This window comes from Anthonomus grandis, chromosome 15, assembly GCF_022605725.1.
Source record: "Anthonomus grandis grandis chromosome 15, icAntGran1.3, whole genome shotgun sequence".
NCBI classification, from domain to species: domain Eukaryota; kingdom Metazoa; phylum Arthropoda; class Insecta; order Coleoptera; family Curculionidae; genus Anthonomus; species Anthonomus grandis.
The window spans coordinates 363,867-380,697 of NC_065560.1; the positions used below are offsets into that span (position 1 = coordinate 363,867).

At 33.1% G+C, this 16,831-nt stretch overlaps 3 protein-coding genes across 5 annotated transcripts in view; 2 read left to right on the forward strand and 1 right to left on the reverse strand.

The window, feature by feature from the left end:
* LOC126745108 (acyl-CoA Delta-9 desaturase-like) overlaps nucleotides 1-16,831 on the forward strand; it is a 170,096-nt gene that overhangs the window by 49,180 nt on the left and 104,085 nt on the right. The gene's annotated exons all lie outside the window — the stretch shown is intronic.
* On the reverse strand, nucleotides 1,552-10,314 carry LOC126745111 (protein ILRUN). Of its 3 annotated transcripts, none has more exons than XM_050452831.1 (6): nucleotides 10,155-10,314; nucleotides 7,803-8,009; nucleotides 7,624-7,743; nucleotides 7,344-7,570; nucleotides 1,715-1,866; nucleotides 1,552-1,657 (listed from the first exon to the last, which is right to left on the reverse strand). In XM_050452831.1, exons 2-6 carry the CDS (start codon nucleotides 7,988-7,990, stop codon nucleotides 1,628-1,630), a joined length of 717 nt encoding a protein of 238 aa, XP_050308788.1. In that variant the 5' UTR covers nucleotides 7,991-8,009; nucleotides 10,155-10,314; the 3' UTR covers nucleotides 1,552-1,627. The 3 variants fall into 3 exon arrangements, with proteins under 3 accessions (XP_050308788.1, XP_050308789.1, XP_050308790.1); XM_050452832.1 differs by having other exon boundaries at nucleotides 7,803-8,018; nucleotides 10,155-10,304; XM_050452833.1 differs by lacking the exon at nucleotides 10,155-10,314 and adding an exon at nucleotides 9,785-9,901.
* On the forward strand, nucleotides 10,617-16,587 carry LOC126745114 (Krueppel-like factor 12). Its single transcript, XM_050452835.1, has 3 exons — nucleotides 10,617-10,784; nucleotides 10,908-11,176; nucleotides 15,471-16,587. Exons 1-3 carry the CDS (start codon nucleotides 10,723-10,725, stop codon nucleotides 15,656-15,658), a joined length of 519 nt encoding a protein of 172 aa, XP_050308792.1. The 5' UTR covers nucleotides 10,617-10,722; the 3' UTR covers nucleotides 15,659-16,587.

The window sequence follows — 16,831 nt, forward strand, 5'->3', positions numbered from 1 at the left end:
TCCAAGCAGTTGAGACTATTGTGATTCATTTTCTAATACTTCCAGGCAGTTGAATTATCGATTTTTTCCAGAAAGTTGCTTGGAAAATGCTTCAACTGCCTGAAGTAGTTTACTTGAGTTTCAAGTAGTTCCAGCAACTTTTCCAGGCATTTTAGACAATTTTGAAGTCATTTTTTGATACGTCCAGGCAGTTGAGACTATTGTAATTCATTTTCTAATACTTCTAGGCAGTTGACACTCTTGGGAGTGACTATCCAGCAATTCCAGGCAATCGAATTTTTTCCACGGAATTACCTGGAAGATGTTTCAACAGCGTGGAATAGTTTACTTGAGTTTCAAGTAGTTACAGCAACTTTTCCAGGCATTTTAGACAATTTTGAAGTCATTTTTTGGTACTTCCAGGCAGTTGAGACTATTGTGATTCATTTTCTAATACTTCCAGGCAGTTGAATTATCGATTTTGTCCAGAGAGTTGCTTGGAAAATGCTTCAACTCCCTGGAATAGTTTACTTGAGTTCAAAATACTTAAAGCAGCTTTTCCAGGCACTTGAAGCAATTTTGAAGTAATTGAACTCATTTTTGAGTATGTCCAGGCAGTTGAGAGTCATTTTCTAATACTTCCAGGCACTTGAATTATTTTTTTTTCCAGAGAGTTGCTTGGAAAAAAGCTTCAACTGCCTGGAATAATTAACTTAATTTATTGACAATATGCCTTCTTTAACATGCAAACTACAGAGAGAGGTGCACTCGCCTGATTTAGCACCCTGTGACTTTTACCTGTTTACGAAGATTAACCTTTAAAAAAACAATTGCCTTATCAAACTGTCCACGTCAGGGGTGTACAAAATAAAACGAAAAATGATTTATAGATATTTCTTTAATAGATACATTTAACTCTTTGATAAAACTGTGTTAATCATTTTATAACTCGTCAGCAAAACGAAACGGCTAAATTAATAATTGTTTGCAAAATCGGCACCTCAACTCGTACGCATTTTCGTAACGTATAAATTTATGTACATTTTTCCCTAAGTAGATAATGATATATATCTAATACAAGTCTAGTCGAAAAAAGGTACAAAACTAGTCGTTAGTATTTGAATTATGACTTAAGTCAGTGAAAATAGCCACACCAAAGAACAAATGCTAAAGATTGAAAGAGAATCATATTCCTGGTTCGCTAGACAAGGAGGCAAACATTCTCCTTATAATGCTAAAGGATTCAAGAAAAAATAACTTCAAACTTTGGTGTGACTTTAGAATACAAGAAAAATCTCACACAAATTAATAAGGCAAATTACTGCTAACCTTTTCTCTCTCTTTCTCGCACTCTCTATTTTATAAATATATATATTACAAAACTATTAAACCACAAAGATCCATATTACCAAGTGACCAAACATATTACAAATAGTTTTTTTTTCAAGTGCCAGTTGAGCAGATCTAGTGACACTTAAAGTTTAAACCAAACTAGAAAAAACAAAAAATGCCCAAGAGATCCACACTACTGGTGCACCACTCAATAAATACAAAAACTGATTTACGCGAGCATTCAACCCCAATTAAAAAATATATATTCAATTAATGATAATTATTAAACTGATAAAAAAAAAGTCTCCGCGTTTCACTAGAACATACCGTCGGGAGGTGTTGAATCCTGCAAATTGACGATACGAAATGAGGTTAAATTTTATTAGGGTTTGACGTTTGTTACCTTACTGTCCCCGTGTAGCCTGTGCGGCACGAACGGGTTAGGAACTTGCGGCATCAGTGGCGGGATGGCACCCAACTCGTTGAAGTGCGATAATTGTTCAGTCAGCTCGATCGTGCCTTGTTCTACGACGGTCAGGATGGTCCACATCGGATCTAATACGAAAAATACCGGTAACATTCGAATAAGCAAAATACTCCACTTATTTCTTAATAATTCAGAATAAATCAAAAGGAAACTAGCCAACACCTTCTAAAGTATAAGGCTTCACTGCTTACGCGTGACGTAATCCAATCTACGCCAAAATATCTTAGAAGTATATGATAATTTTCACGAAAAAAATTGTATAAAAACCCATGAGGTTTATTATAAAAGCTTTCAACAACTCTGAAATAATTAGGTAGATAATTGGTTCTTACTGCATTATCTTTTAGAAACATATACAGGGTGTTTTTTCTATTTGATTGAGTATTGAGACTATTGAGTAATAAAATATGATTTTAAAACATTAAAAAAACACAACATTTTTTTAAGAGGAACTGGTTAGCCATTTCATATATCAAAATCCAAATAAATTGCTGTGTAAAATTGTGTGTATTATAAAAATAAAAAATTTAAGTAAATAATGGGCAAATATCATTCATTGTTAACCAAGTAAAAATAATTTAGGTATTGACGAAGGGTCATTTTTTTGGGCTTTAAAAAGTGAATTTAAATTTTTCACCATAACATTGTATTGGTTGATATGCTATTACTTCGGCTATAAAAAAGCAACCCAAAGTCACCCTATATAGGTACTCGACTTATATCAGTCACCATCAGGAATATTATTAGGGCTAGGTCATTGTTATTGTGATTAATCTTGATATTAGATATTGTGCTACATAATTGGCTTAAATACAAATTTTACTTATTTATTAAGAGTTTCTAGTTTCCTTTTCTTTTTTTTACCTAGCCGATTATTATTATTTTTGTCACAATAATTGTTCAAAAATGTATTTGATATGCTGCTAAGAAAAATTTTAGAAACATTGGATTTAATGTGTATTTCGTAGTTCTCAAAGGGAGTTAAAAGCTGGTTTTTAGTCAAATACCTTAAAAATAACTCACAAAGAAATGACCTTTTGTTGTAAATGTCCAAAAAAGTGTCCTCAAATTCATCAATAATTTCTTTAAAAATTATGTAAACTTTAGAAACAAGGTCTACTACTTGCTCACAAGGATATAAAAGAGCACCACGACTTAATAAATTTATTAAATTGTAAGAATCTTCTACAACAAAAGGTTCATTAAGTGTTAAATTCATTTTGCAAATTCCATAGTTTATTTTTTTAAAACAATATAGCAACAATATCCACTTAAATAGGTTATTCCTGGCAAATCAGTTTTTATAACCTCATTATCGCGTGTATTAATCATATCGCGTGTATTGATAATAATAATAAGCCTTTATTTCCAACAGGCAACTTGCCTAATAACAGTTGCAAAACAATGAAAAATATAGTTAAAAAAAACACACACAAACAAACCTAAAAGAATGAAAAGAAAAGAAAAAGAGTAAAGTAAAGTCACATTCTCAAAAGTTATCCAAAAAATTAGAACAAATAACTATTAATATGATATAAAAACCCAATTATAAAAGTTTAACAAGATAATCAAATATATTCAACAAAATTAACTGCAATATACCTACTAACTATAACTTAAACACATGGGCCCTAATCCCAAGAGTAATGATCCACCAAGATATCGATAATCACATGAACCGGAGAGAAATTTATATCGCACATGTGACAGATCCGATTAAATATAGCGCATATTGTATATAGTGGCGATATCAACAGGATGTTAGTATGAGGCCTTGGCAGAAAGAATGTTAGGGGATGTCTAGCATTAAGCCTAGGCACCATGATACGTACACCAAAAAGAAGTACAGGACTATCAATGAATCCATTCAGTAACCCATGCAGGAATTTTACAGAAAAAATCATTCTTCTGAGATGTAATGGATGTAGATTGAAGCGTTCCAATAGTTGCCGATGATCAAACCCTCTTACCGGATATATGCCATCCTGCCTGAAGGCCAAAAACTTAGCAAATCTGCTCTGAACAGATTCAAGGAGACCAACATGATTCTGATAGAGCGGGTTCCATATAATGCAGCCAAACTCCAGTCTTGATCTCACAAAGCAACAGAAAAGCAGTTTTAATGTAGACTCCAAAGTAAAACTCTGAGAACTTCTAATTATGAACCCAAGCCTTCTCAGGGCTGACTTGACTATGTTATTGAAGTGTGGAACGAATGTAAATTCAGAGTCAAAGGTTATACCAAGATCAGTAATTTCCTCTAATCTACTCAAAATAGTATCATTAATAAAGTAATTAAAATTTAAGAGTGTTTTTGATCTAGAATAACTGACCACACTACACTTAGCCGCATTCAAGCCTAACCTGTTAACAGCGCACCATACCTCCAATGTATTTAGACAGTTCTGAAGAAAAACACAATCCTCCAAACCATATACATTTAAATATAGCTTCAAATCATCGGCAAAAGCCAGCCTATGACAAGTGAGTGACTCAATCAAGTCATTTATAAAAAAACTGAACAGGAGCGGACCCAGGTTCGAGCCCTGTGGCACACCCGACGTTACGTTAAAAAGTTTCGATTTAAAGCCCTCATATTCAACATATTGAGATCTACCAATCAAGTAGGAATGAAATAAATTAAATAATCTCCCTGAAAAACCATACTGAGTTAATTTATGCAGCAAAATATAGTGATCTATCCGATCAAAGGCTTTTTAGAAGTCGGTATAAATAACATCGACTTGAGTATTAACATCAAGTGATTCACAGATGTGGCTAGACAGACAGGATAAGTTAGTAACACAAGATCGCCCGCTAAAAAATCCATGCTGGTCTACAGAGATGAGTTCTTTTGCGTGATTAAATAGCGACCGATTCAGGATAATTTCGAAAATTTTTGAGAAGTTACAGAGTAATGAGATTGGCTAAGCATAGAGTCCCCAGCTTTTAAAATAGGTATTATTTTAGCAGTCTTCCAAATTTCAGGGATTTGTTCTGTTGACAGTATTAAGTTGAATGTTAACTTATTTTTGAGTTTTTTACTATAATAAAGGCTTATTATTATTATTATTATTATTATTATTATAATCTTTGATAACAGATTATCAACTTCCTCAGACTTGAATGAGGTACCTGCCAATGAAAGGTCGCATTCAGGGAGGTCAAAGAACTGATTTATATTGATATCTCCATAATTTCGAGACCTTAATGACAATATAGACTGAATTCTTAGTCTCTTCTCCGATTCATATAGTTGCCAAACTGAGATGTTATAATGACCGCCAGCTAATTGTCTATATTTTCCAAAGCGCCCTTCCAGGGGGGTCAGTTTGGAATTTGCCAAGTAAGACATAATTCATATCAAGTTCTGTCAAACAATATTTAGCTATTTCAAGAAGTCCATGTATGGTATGACTTAGTGCAGTATGTGTTTGACGAGTCAGGGTATGCGAAAAAACAGCTGAGTCCCAAGTGTCTAACCAACCTTGCATTTTTTGTAAAAAAATATATTTAGGATCATCATTAAATGGGTTTAGTATTTTATTGGTGAAAGGTTCTTGGTATATGTCCAATAAAAATTTTCCTTTTAGAGGAGTTTTTACATTGACAATTTTCCACCATGTCCAAATAATACTAATAGAGTGTGCTGTGTCGTGTGAAAAAGGTACATCATGAACTAAATTTTTGAGAGCCTCTATAGTAAAAGGATTAAAATTTTTTAACATTTTGCCTTTCAATAGATGATGGAAACAAAGCTTTTAAACTAAGTGAGTAACCATGTTTTATTAGTTTGTCACTTTCTAATTCATGTAGTCTCTTTATTACAGAAAATGAGGCACATTTTGCTTGACCTGTTTTAAAATCGGAATAAGAAAGTTTTTGGTCGGGTTTTGAGTTAAGCCAGTTGTTAAAAATACATTTAAGTAAATGGACAGTATCAAAAAGATAAAATAAAGGTCTTACTGGATCAATGGGATGTGGGTAAACAATACTAAGATTGTTTAGGGGTCAAAAATTACTCATTGTCTTGCTATTTAATGCATTATTGTCACTAACTGTGCAAAATACAAAATACCCTATTTCCTCTAAATTTTCAATAATGGTCTTAACAAAATTATATAACATATCAGAGTTTAGTGTCAAGACTAGTGATATATGTATGACTTCTTTAAATGCTGAGCAAGGACTGGTCAACATAAAGGCAACTGCAGAGGATGCTAAGTTCTTATTATTTACTGCTGTTCCCACAGTATTTCCAGCTTTGTAAATCTAAATAGGGGACTATGTGAATTTCATCAAATAATAAAATTACATTTTTCTCTTGTTCTGTTAAATATTGGAATATGTTACGAGCATAGGATAAAAACACATTTCTTTCGTCAATGTGAGGATCTGTGAGACAATGGTATTACAAATGGATTTTATTGTATTAGGGTGTGGCAAAATTATAGGACTATGGCTACGCAAATACTTATAACAGTGAGGGCTTATGGTAAATAAAATTGAACATAAAATAACAGTACTAGATGAATATTTATACCTCTCTTTAGATGTATACAGTAAAGTTAATTGTTCAGAGCATTCCAAACTTGCAAGAATATTGGAGACAAATTTTAACACATTTTTTACCTCTTCCGAGATTTTGTCACTATTCAAGTCACTATAGGAGTTAATTGATGGGTCGATTTCTTTTGGGTTGGAAGTTTGGCAACAATTGGAGTTTTCTCCTAATAAGTCATTATTAGAGTTAATAGGAAATGACATCATTGTGTCATCAATTGTAAAAACTAAACTCTCCAATTCATCCAAACTACTGGCCGTAAATGGAGATTTCAAGTTTATGATTGGAATAGATACAGTTTGGCCATACAAATAAGTTTCTAACTTTAAATTATTACTTAACACAATTGCCCAAGTTATTATAGGACCAGCAGTAAATTCTAGTTTAAATAAAGTAATCTTATTAGGACCCTTTGCTAAAAACCACCCCTCTTTTATTGTAAAACTTTGACATACTTTTAAAAATTGTTCATAAGTTTCAAAATAAGTGGCCTCTTTATGTCTATCAAACTCTTTTTTGCTATCGTTTAATGCTTGTAAAAGATGTAGCTCTTCAAGCTCCTTATGTTTTTCATCCCTACTTTTACGAAGAAGTAAATTCTTTGAGCAATAATCTAGGCAATTTGGAAATATTGTTAAAACAGCATTTACATGTAAACGGGGCTTTTTTAAATTAATTGAAATAATTTTACCTGTTTTGGGATCCTGTTCCGAATTAATCCAAATTATACTATCTATAGAGAAATGTAATTCACATATTTTAGTGTTTTTATTGGGCACTAAACTGTTATTCATGGGTATTATTTTGAAAAACAATGATTTTTCAAAACAATTTCTTACTAATAAGTTGTGTGGGGTGGGTGGGGGGCCTAAGGGCAAAATTAACCAAACACGTTTTTTTTGCAAAAAATAATTCCCTGACAAAAAAACAGTTTGCATTAGCATTTACAAAAAAAAAAAAAAAAAGCAAAATAAAGTGTACCTCCAAAATAAGATCCGGCAGGAGTGCAGGCCCTCCATTTACTCTGATAGATCCCGGGTACCGAAGGACTGTTCATCCCGATAACCACGTGGGTGCCCTCTCCCGGCTGTAACACGGGCAGTTGCACCTTGGTACCCCCGAAACTGTCGCCATCTGAACACTGTACATAGCAGCCGGGGGGCCACGCTTCTAGGCCCGTGTTGCTTATATGCCAAGACTTCACAAACCTAATATTAAACTGTTTATTAACCTAAGGGTAATTTAGCTCACACACTCCTACCTGGTGTTCGGTTCGATATTTTCGTTTTCCGAAGTGTCCGGGTCAGATACCAAGCCCATAGAAGGAAGTGTACTGGGCGCCTCTATATCTAAGTATGAGCAAATGGCCGCTTGCAGGTTCCTATTTTGAACATTTAACATATTATTTGTTTAATAAAATGCATATTAAAATGCCAGTACCAGTTATTCATGTCCAAAAAGAAGGCTGCCGTACTGTGGTTCAAATGGGATGGACTTCCCAACAATTTCTGTAATTGTTGGATAAGTTCGTCTTTATCTGTGGTTCCCATGCAGCTGAACTGTTGCAGCAAAGATTGTTCTATGTCCACAGAGCCGCTCACTCCCGTATCTCCATTATCCACATCCATTATTGCAGTTATTGTGGACCTTAATCAACTAATACTGTTTAGCAACAAATGGCAGAAGAGTTCTTTGGGAAATACAATGTTAGTTAAAGTCCTCTAGCAATGATTTTTAACAAATCAATAATTTTTCCAGATTTCTGGGAGGTGAGCAATATAAAACCCATATTTAAATCAGGGCTGTTGATAATTATAGGGGAGTCTGCATTCAGAGTGAAATACCTAAACTGTTTGACGCCCTTGTGGCTAAAAAACTGTACAGTGATTGTCATGGTATACTTAATAGTGAGCAACATGGTTTCATAAAAAATAGATCTACCAATACAAATCTTTTAATGTACAAGCAATATGGAGCAAGGGTGTCAAGTCGACTCTGTTTATACTGACTTTTCCAAGGCCTTTGATAGAGTGGACCTTAATTTCTTGGTTGCAAAGTTAAGGGCCTTGGGAATTAGCTGATTGGTTAAATAGTTTTCTAACTGATAGAATGCAGAGAGTCAAATATGGTAGTTCGGTGTCTAGACCTATAATTGTTTCATCAGGGGTACCTCAAGGGTCACACTGCGGTCCCCTTCTGTTCAATTTGGTCCTATTAGATTTACCTCAAAATATAAAAAATAGCTCGGTACTAATGTTTGCAGATGATGTAGTAAAGATATTTCGGCCTATTAGAACAATGACTGATGTTAAGCTTCTTCAAGAAGACATTGATAATTTTTATGGCTGGTGTCAAGCAAATCATATGGAACTTAACGTAAAAAAATGCTATCAAATATCATTTTCAACAGTAAAAAGTCTTATAGTCTCTACTAACTTAAAGATTACCGATGAAATGAAGGATCTTGGTGTTGTATTGGACAGCAAATTATCATTTGATATTCATATATCGGGTATTATCTCTCGGGCTCATAGAATGTTAGGTTTCATCATACTTTTCAATTTTTATGATAAAGAAACTATATTGCTCGCTAGTTAGAAGTGTTCTGGAGTATTGCTCACCTATCTGGAACCCTTGTTATGTAACTGCAATTGAGCGAGTGCAGAATAAGTTTCTTCGTTACATTGGTTACAGGTGTGGTTATATCAGAGATGATTATTCTTATAGTGAATTAAGATCGCTACTTAATATTGATACTTTGGAAGGGAGGAGACTAAATCATGAAATTCGTTTACTTCACAAGATTAAGAATGGTGTAATTGATTGTGCAGATCTTTTAAATCTAGTATGTCTGAATGTACCTATAAGAAGAAATCGGCATACTAATGTTTTTTATGTTCCTTACCATTCTACAAATTATGGCAAAAATAACCCTATTACAAGAATGTTAAATAATGCAAACTCTATGCAACAATCTGTAGGTTTTTTTGGAACTTCAGAGGCAAGATTTAGAGGACCTTTAAGGCATATATTGTGATATATACTTTCATTTTTTTTTGTATAGCAATGTATATCTATACTGTATTTAGTAATTAGTTCTATTTATTGTAAAATGGCAAGTCCGTAAATAAATAAATAAATAAAGTATATTAAAGAAATGTGCAACAGAATTTTATCTAGGAAGGAAGTTTTATTGCTCAATTGAATATATTGAAAATCTACTAATAAGCTCTATAAGTTGGACCTCAATTTCATACTAAGAATATGATTTGCAAATTATAACAGAATAAGAAATCACAGATGGTAGAGTAGGTTTAAGGTTAAGTTAGCACAGTTAAGTTAAGTTAGAAACTGTTAATGTAGAAATAATTATTGTGTTCCACAATATAATTGCAAAACAAAGAAGTTGAAACTTATTTTACCTTTGTCTCCTATAAATAACACACTTTAAGAAATATGATTAAGGGTCACCTCTCTGTGCTTTAATTCGTTTTTTAGAACAATTAAAAGTACAAAACTACCCTTCAAACAAATGTCATGCATGACTGTTAATTATCAGTTCCTATATCTCTCTATATATATTAATAAACAATAAATAGACACTTAATAAATACCTAATTACATATAATTGATTAAAGTATCAGTGATTATGCTTAGAAAAATAGTTCAATGCTGCTAATCAAGGAATAACTCCATGGCTCCTAAGAGACAACATGTAGTCCTCGGAACTTTGATATAAGCAATATTACAATGGGAAAATTCGAATAACTCTAAAACGGGTACTTTACTTACCTCGTATTTTTAGCTGAGTAATTGCCTTTAAACACCCAGAATTTAGTTCTTTTAACTTTTGTTCAAACTGGAAAAACAAAAAGGAAAAAGTCCATATGATATTCGATGACGAAACAGTGACTTTTGACGTTGACAGAAAAACACATACCTGTCAACTTCAATTTTTGTTTTTTTCGGAATACCTGTAGTCCAACGTTGCCAATAGGTGGAATTTTAATTATAACTGTTGATATTCTATAGGTTTTATAACAGATAATAAATGTGGGGGTGTTTTTTTAGGGTTCATATACTATCTCCTTGGTTTTTTAAGATTGAATAACCTCTAAAAAAGACATGCCTTAGGAATCTGATATGTAGAGGCCCTTACGTTGATTTGTCACTTGTCAATGTCACATTTTTTTCTTTTAAGGTTACGATGCTATCTCGCTTTAATGCCATATGTTAGAGAGAGAAAGCAACTGTTCCCTTTAGAACGAGGGGCGTTCGGTGTCTAATATGACAAAAAAACTACGTAATGTTTACATTTGACAAAAATAGGAATTTTTGAAAATAAATTCCTTTTAAAAAAATGAACGACAATAATAATAGTGAGGACGAAGAACCTTGTAAATTATTTATTGTCGAGTGCAAGTAAGTCTCCTTTAAAATTGTTTTTTTTTGTTTTGAGGTTAGAAGTGAGCCACGCCCAGCTCTCTTTTTCAAATAAATAATTCCCATTTTAACACTTTGGACCTTTTAAAATTAACTTTTCAGCGAAAAATCCGATATGCAGAAGGACAAAGTGAGTTTGTGCACCCTGGAAGATTTTCAAGAAATCGAATATGTGCAGGTGAAAGAGGAAAATCACCCGGATAGTTATCTTTCGAAAGTCGAAGAGGACGAAACTTATAAGATCACTCCGGAGGTTACTATTACAATGAAAAAGCCCAAAAAAAGAAAATTGTACCCTTGTGATGTTATAGGGTGTAACAAATCATATACGAAGAGCTCTCATGTGAAAGCACATAAAAGGACACATACAGGTACGATTAGCATAGAGAGCATTTTATTAAAAATTGATTGGAGTGTATTGGTTTGTTTTATAATAAGGTCTATTGTATTTAGTTAAGAATTAGTTGTATATTATATGCATTAGCAAGGGGTTTCACTAAAAATGACATTTTATAATAATTGGCTGTGGGTCGAATGATCTTGGCCCTGGTAATTACCCTATTATTTGTCTGATTACTAGAAAGACTTTGCCGCACCTATGTACTGTATACTTTCTATAATTGATGGCATACATTTAATCATTTGACAAAAAAAGAGAGGGTAAGGGAGTACAACTAAATTGCCTGGACAAAAACCTTTTTATTTATTCCAGACAATTGAGTGCATTAAATTTAATTACAACAATTATATATCACCAACGAGCTCATAAAACATCTCTTTTGTTTAAAAAATATACAAGTAAACCTTAATAGACCTTATGTTCCATTACATACATTACAAGACTCCACAATGAAAATTTTTTATAAGCATTGGCAACTTTCTAATTTAAAAGTTCGCTTTACATCCTTAAAGGTTAACAACTTCCTTATCCGAACAAAAATTCACTGTTGTAGTCTAATTTGCGCCACCAATTTATAACCAACCTGCACTACTGCACATCATTTATGATAATGACATCTAGACCGATCTGTCGCTACTACCACTCTGATAGGTTCGCATAATATAAATATTAATTTTAAAGTAAAGTTAACTGTAAGTTAACCTAATTTGAGATTAAGAAACCACAATAAATGTAAACAAAACACAAAGGAGACCAACGTTCTCCCCGTTTTAAATACTGTCCGTCCTGTTTAGTGTTCTGTACAGTCTTAGGTGTGTGTCTAAATGTTACATGTAATTTTAATAATATCGAATGTGTTCCCACTATGGTAAACTTCTGGGCTTAACTGACAAGTGAGTACATTCCATTCATTCACCTTTGACTATAGTGTCTTCTCATTTCAGTTAGCACTGATGATGGCTCATATCGGGGAAGCGCTCTGCTAAGCTTTTAAAATAAAAATTGCTCTGAATACATCTGGTTTGATTGATTCGTATTGTCCTACGAGCAACACAGCCACTTCCCTCTTCTATTTTTTAAATAATTCCAGACACTTGAGTGCATTTAATTATTTGAGATAAAGAGAGAGCAAAGAGAGAGAGTGTAAGAGAGTACAACTGCCTGGACGAATTTTTTTATTTATTCTAGACAGTTAAGGGGAATATAATCATCTTTTTCCAGGCACTTCAATGCATTAGACCACATGACAGAGAGAGAGACAGAAAGAATTTCCAACTCAAGTACTTGACAATTATTTTAATTATTCCAGGCACTTGAGTGAACTTAACCATCTGAGAGAGAGAGTGTACAATTCAGTTGCCTGGACAAATCTTTTTATTTATTCCAGGCAGTTAGGTGAATTTAATCATCTGAGAGAGAGGGAGAGAGAGAGTACAACTCAATTTCCTGAAAGACTCGTTTTTTTTTATTTCTAGGCACTTAAGTGCATTTCACCATTGGAGAGAAAAAGAGAGAGTATGGGAGTACAACTCAATTGCCTGGACAAATCTTTTTGTTATAATGTATCACTTTAAACTATTTATTTCGAAGGACCATAATTCAAATAAAACCAATATTTTCCTTTAATCGGTTTATTTGTTTTTCCATAGGTAAAACACTGGAACTAAACTTCGGAAGGATAGTTAAACAAAAAACTAATTACTGGTTTAAACCTTACATATAAAATGTTTTTAACCCAAAACTCACGCCATACACTTAGGTATGGGTGCCAGTAAAAAAAATAGAAAATTACTTAACCTTAAAACCCATAATCTTAAAAGAACCTATTACTTCGCAAGTTACAAGGAGTGTTCTTTCCGTCCGAAAACAAGAGAGAGAGCAAAACGCGGCACAGTAAAAATTAGAGAGAGATGAAAACGAAAACTACTGGCGCGGCGGGCGACTTCATACAGCCCCGTTTTCTCGGGAGTACAAGAATAGAATCTTTACATTAGGTCAATACATAAGCATTTAATGCATTAGATCACATGACAGAGAGAGAGAGAAAGAGGGAAGACAATAGGAATTTGCAAATCCAGTTCTTGACAATTTTTTAAATTATTCCAGGCACTAGAGTGCATTATACCACACGACATAGAGAGAGTGAGAGAGCACAACTCAATTGCCTAGACAAATCTTTTTATTTATTCCAGGCAGTTAAGTGAATTTATTCATCTGAGAGAGAGAGAGAGAGAACAACTCAATTTTCTGGAAGAATCTTTTTTTTATTTCTAGACACTTGAGTGCATTTAACCATCTGAGAGAAAAAGAGAGAGTATGGGAGTACAACTCAATTGCCTGGACAAATCTTTTCATTTATTCCAGACAGTTAAGTGCCCTTAATCATTTAAGAAGGAGAGAGTGAGAGAGTACAACTTAATTGCTTGGATGTTTTTTTTTTTTAATTTCAGGCTTTTCAGTCCATTAGACCACACGACAGAGAGAGAAGAGAATAAACATTTCCGACTTAACTACTTGAAAATTGTTTTAACTATTCCAGGCACTTGAGTGCATTTAACCCTCTAAGAGAGGGAGATAGAAATTAAACACCTCCAACTTAACAGCTTAGAAGAATTTTTATTTTTTTTACGTACTTGGGTGCATTTAACCATATGAGAGAGAAAGAGGGAGTAAGAAAATTGAAGTCAATTCACTTGTCTGGATTTATTATTTTTTTAAATTCTAAGCAATTGAGTGCATTTGCCCACACCATAGAGAGAGAGAAAAAAATTAAGAGGCTTCAACTTAATTTCCTGAAAGATTCTTTTTATTTATTCCAGGCAGTTGCGTGCATTTAATCATCTAAGAGAGAAAGAGAGAGAGAAAAAGAGTACAATTGAATTACTTGGAAGAATCTTTTTTTTTTTAATTATAGGCATTTGAATGCATGATAGTGAGAGAGAGGGAAGAGAGTAAGAATTTCCAACTCAACTACTTGACAATTTTTTGAATTATTCCAGGCACTTGAGTGAACTTAACCATCTGAGAGAGAGAGTAAGAGAGTACAACTCAATTGCCTGGACAAATCTTTTTATTTATTCCAGGCAGTTGAGTGAATTTAATCATCTGAGAGAGAGAGGGAGAGAGAGAGTACAACTCAATTTCCTGGAAGAATCTTTTTTTTTATTTCTAGACACTGTACTCCCATACTCTCTCTTTTTCTCTCAGATGGTTAAATGCACTCAAATTTAACCATCTGAGAGAAAGAGAGAGAGTATGGGAGTACAACTCAATTGCCTGGACAAATCTTTTCATTTATTCCAGACAGTTAAGTGCCCTTAATCATTTAAGAAGGAGAGAGTGAGAGAATACAACTTAATTGCCTGGATGTTTTTTTTTTTAAATTCAGGCTTTTGAGTCCATTAGACCACACGACAGAGAGAGAAGAGAATAAAGATTTCCGACTCAACTACTTGAAAATTGTTTTAACTATTCCAGGCACTTGAGTGCATTTAACCTTCTAAGAGAGAGAGAGATAGAAATTAAAGACCTCCAAGTTAACAGCTTAGAAGAATTTTTATTTTTTTTACGTACTTGGGTGCATTTAACCATATGAGAGAGAAAGAGGGAGTAAGAAAATTGAAGTAAATTCACTTGTCTGGAATTATTAGTTTTTCAAATTCTACGCAATTGAGTGCATTTGCCCACATGATAGAGAGAGAGAAAAAAACTAAGAGGCTTCAACTTAATTTCATGAAAGATTCTTTTTATTTATTTCAGGCAGTTGCGTGCATTTAATCATCTAAGAGAGAAAGAGAGAGAGAGAAAAAGAGTACAACTGAATTGCTTGCAAGAATCTTTTTTTTAATTATAGGCATTTTAATGCATAATAGTGAGAGAGAGGGAAGAGAGTAAGAATTTTCAACTCAACTACTTGACAATTTCAGGCACGCTGAAACTGTCGACAAAAATATTGCACCGTTCATGTAAATTATTATTAATATAATTCTGGCACAGTATATTAATAAGGGATTTATATAAAATAACCTAAAATGCCTAAAATTCATTCTTGGTACCCAAAAATTCAATCCAGCCGAAAGGGTGGGACAGTCAATCTTGTTATAAATAAGGTTATATAAGAATTTAATGGACAGAATTTCTCTTTAAGTATAGTTGGCTATCCAAGCCTCTTGCCGGAAAGACACTATCCTCTCTAAACCAGAATAATTAATTTTAATACTGTAGAACTTGTACTACAACAGGAGACCTCATTAGACTCTTTTTAGGTGAAAAACCGTACATTTGCACCTGGGAGGGATGCAATTGGAAATTTAATCGATCCGATGAATTGCAACGACACTATAGGAAACATACTGGAGCCAAACCGTACGAGTGTGCGGTTTGCGGGAAAGCTTTCAGTAGGGCAGATCACCTGAATTTGCATTTTAAAAGGCACAACAATTTGGTCTGCTAACGAAGCTAGTGATATTATGTAATTTATTTCCTTGATATGAAATTATTATTAATTAATACAACAAAAAGAAGTATATATACAAAGGAACAACTTGATCATACAAATTAAGTATTGAAAATACTTAATTTGCTTTATATATTATGTACTTTTGTATATAAAATATTTATATATATTTTATTAAATCTTTCACCATTCAATTGGATTATGGTGAATTAAAATGATAAACCAAAGTGAATTAAAGGATAATGCCCAAATTACAGAGACAATAAAGTTTAGGTACGGTTTTAGTCTCTTTGCTCATACCTTTATGATTATTTCTTTTAGGCATTTAAATAATTATGATGTATTAAGTTTACGTACTAATTAGGGAAAGTGGGGCCACCATTAACGTGCAAATAAAAATTATTTATATGCAATGGAGAGTAACGAACGGCTTGGCTTGGGTACATCACCTTTCCATGTTCTGTCTTTCTCAAGTACCTTACTACAAAACCTTCAGTTACATAAATAACTTCATCATAAATAGACCAGCATGGAAGAAGATCTATATTTGAATTGCTTGCAGTATGAAACCCCACTCTCCCTTATTTCTTTAATTAAAAATTAACTGGTGTTATAGTATGTAATTGTTATTTAGGAAACCAAAGAATGTGAATAGTTAAGGACGTTCTAAGGAACTGTTATCCTGCAGAATCGGTATTGTGATATACAGTTCTTGAAATATTATGACTTAGTAGTGTACCACCACAGAAAGCAAGAGAAACCCAGCTATAAAATACAACTTCTTTTGTATGTAACAAAAAAAAAAAACGGAAATTACACTTATCTTAATTATATTAAAATGTATTAAAATTTTAAGAACTGTATATGTCTTATCCATGCATTGTAAACAAATCCGTAGATATGAAAATAAAGGTCAGTGATTTTTATTATGGGTTCTAATTGATTTTCTCCTGTTTATTTATATCTGTGTGACCATACCAACAGCATTAGGCTGTATTGTACAGGATTGTGAAAGTCAGTCAGAGGATAATCCTAACAAAATCTAAACCGACAGACTCATGTAGACCACACTTCCCTTTTTCAATTCTTTAATATCCTCGGGATTAATTTAAAATTGTGTTTTTGTATTGACGTTTATCGAATTAATTAATATAAAAACGTTCACATTTT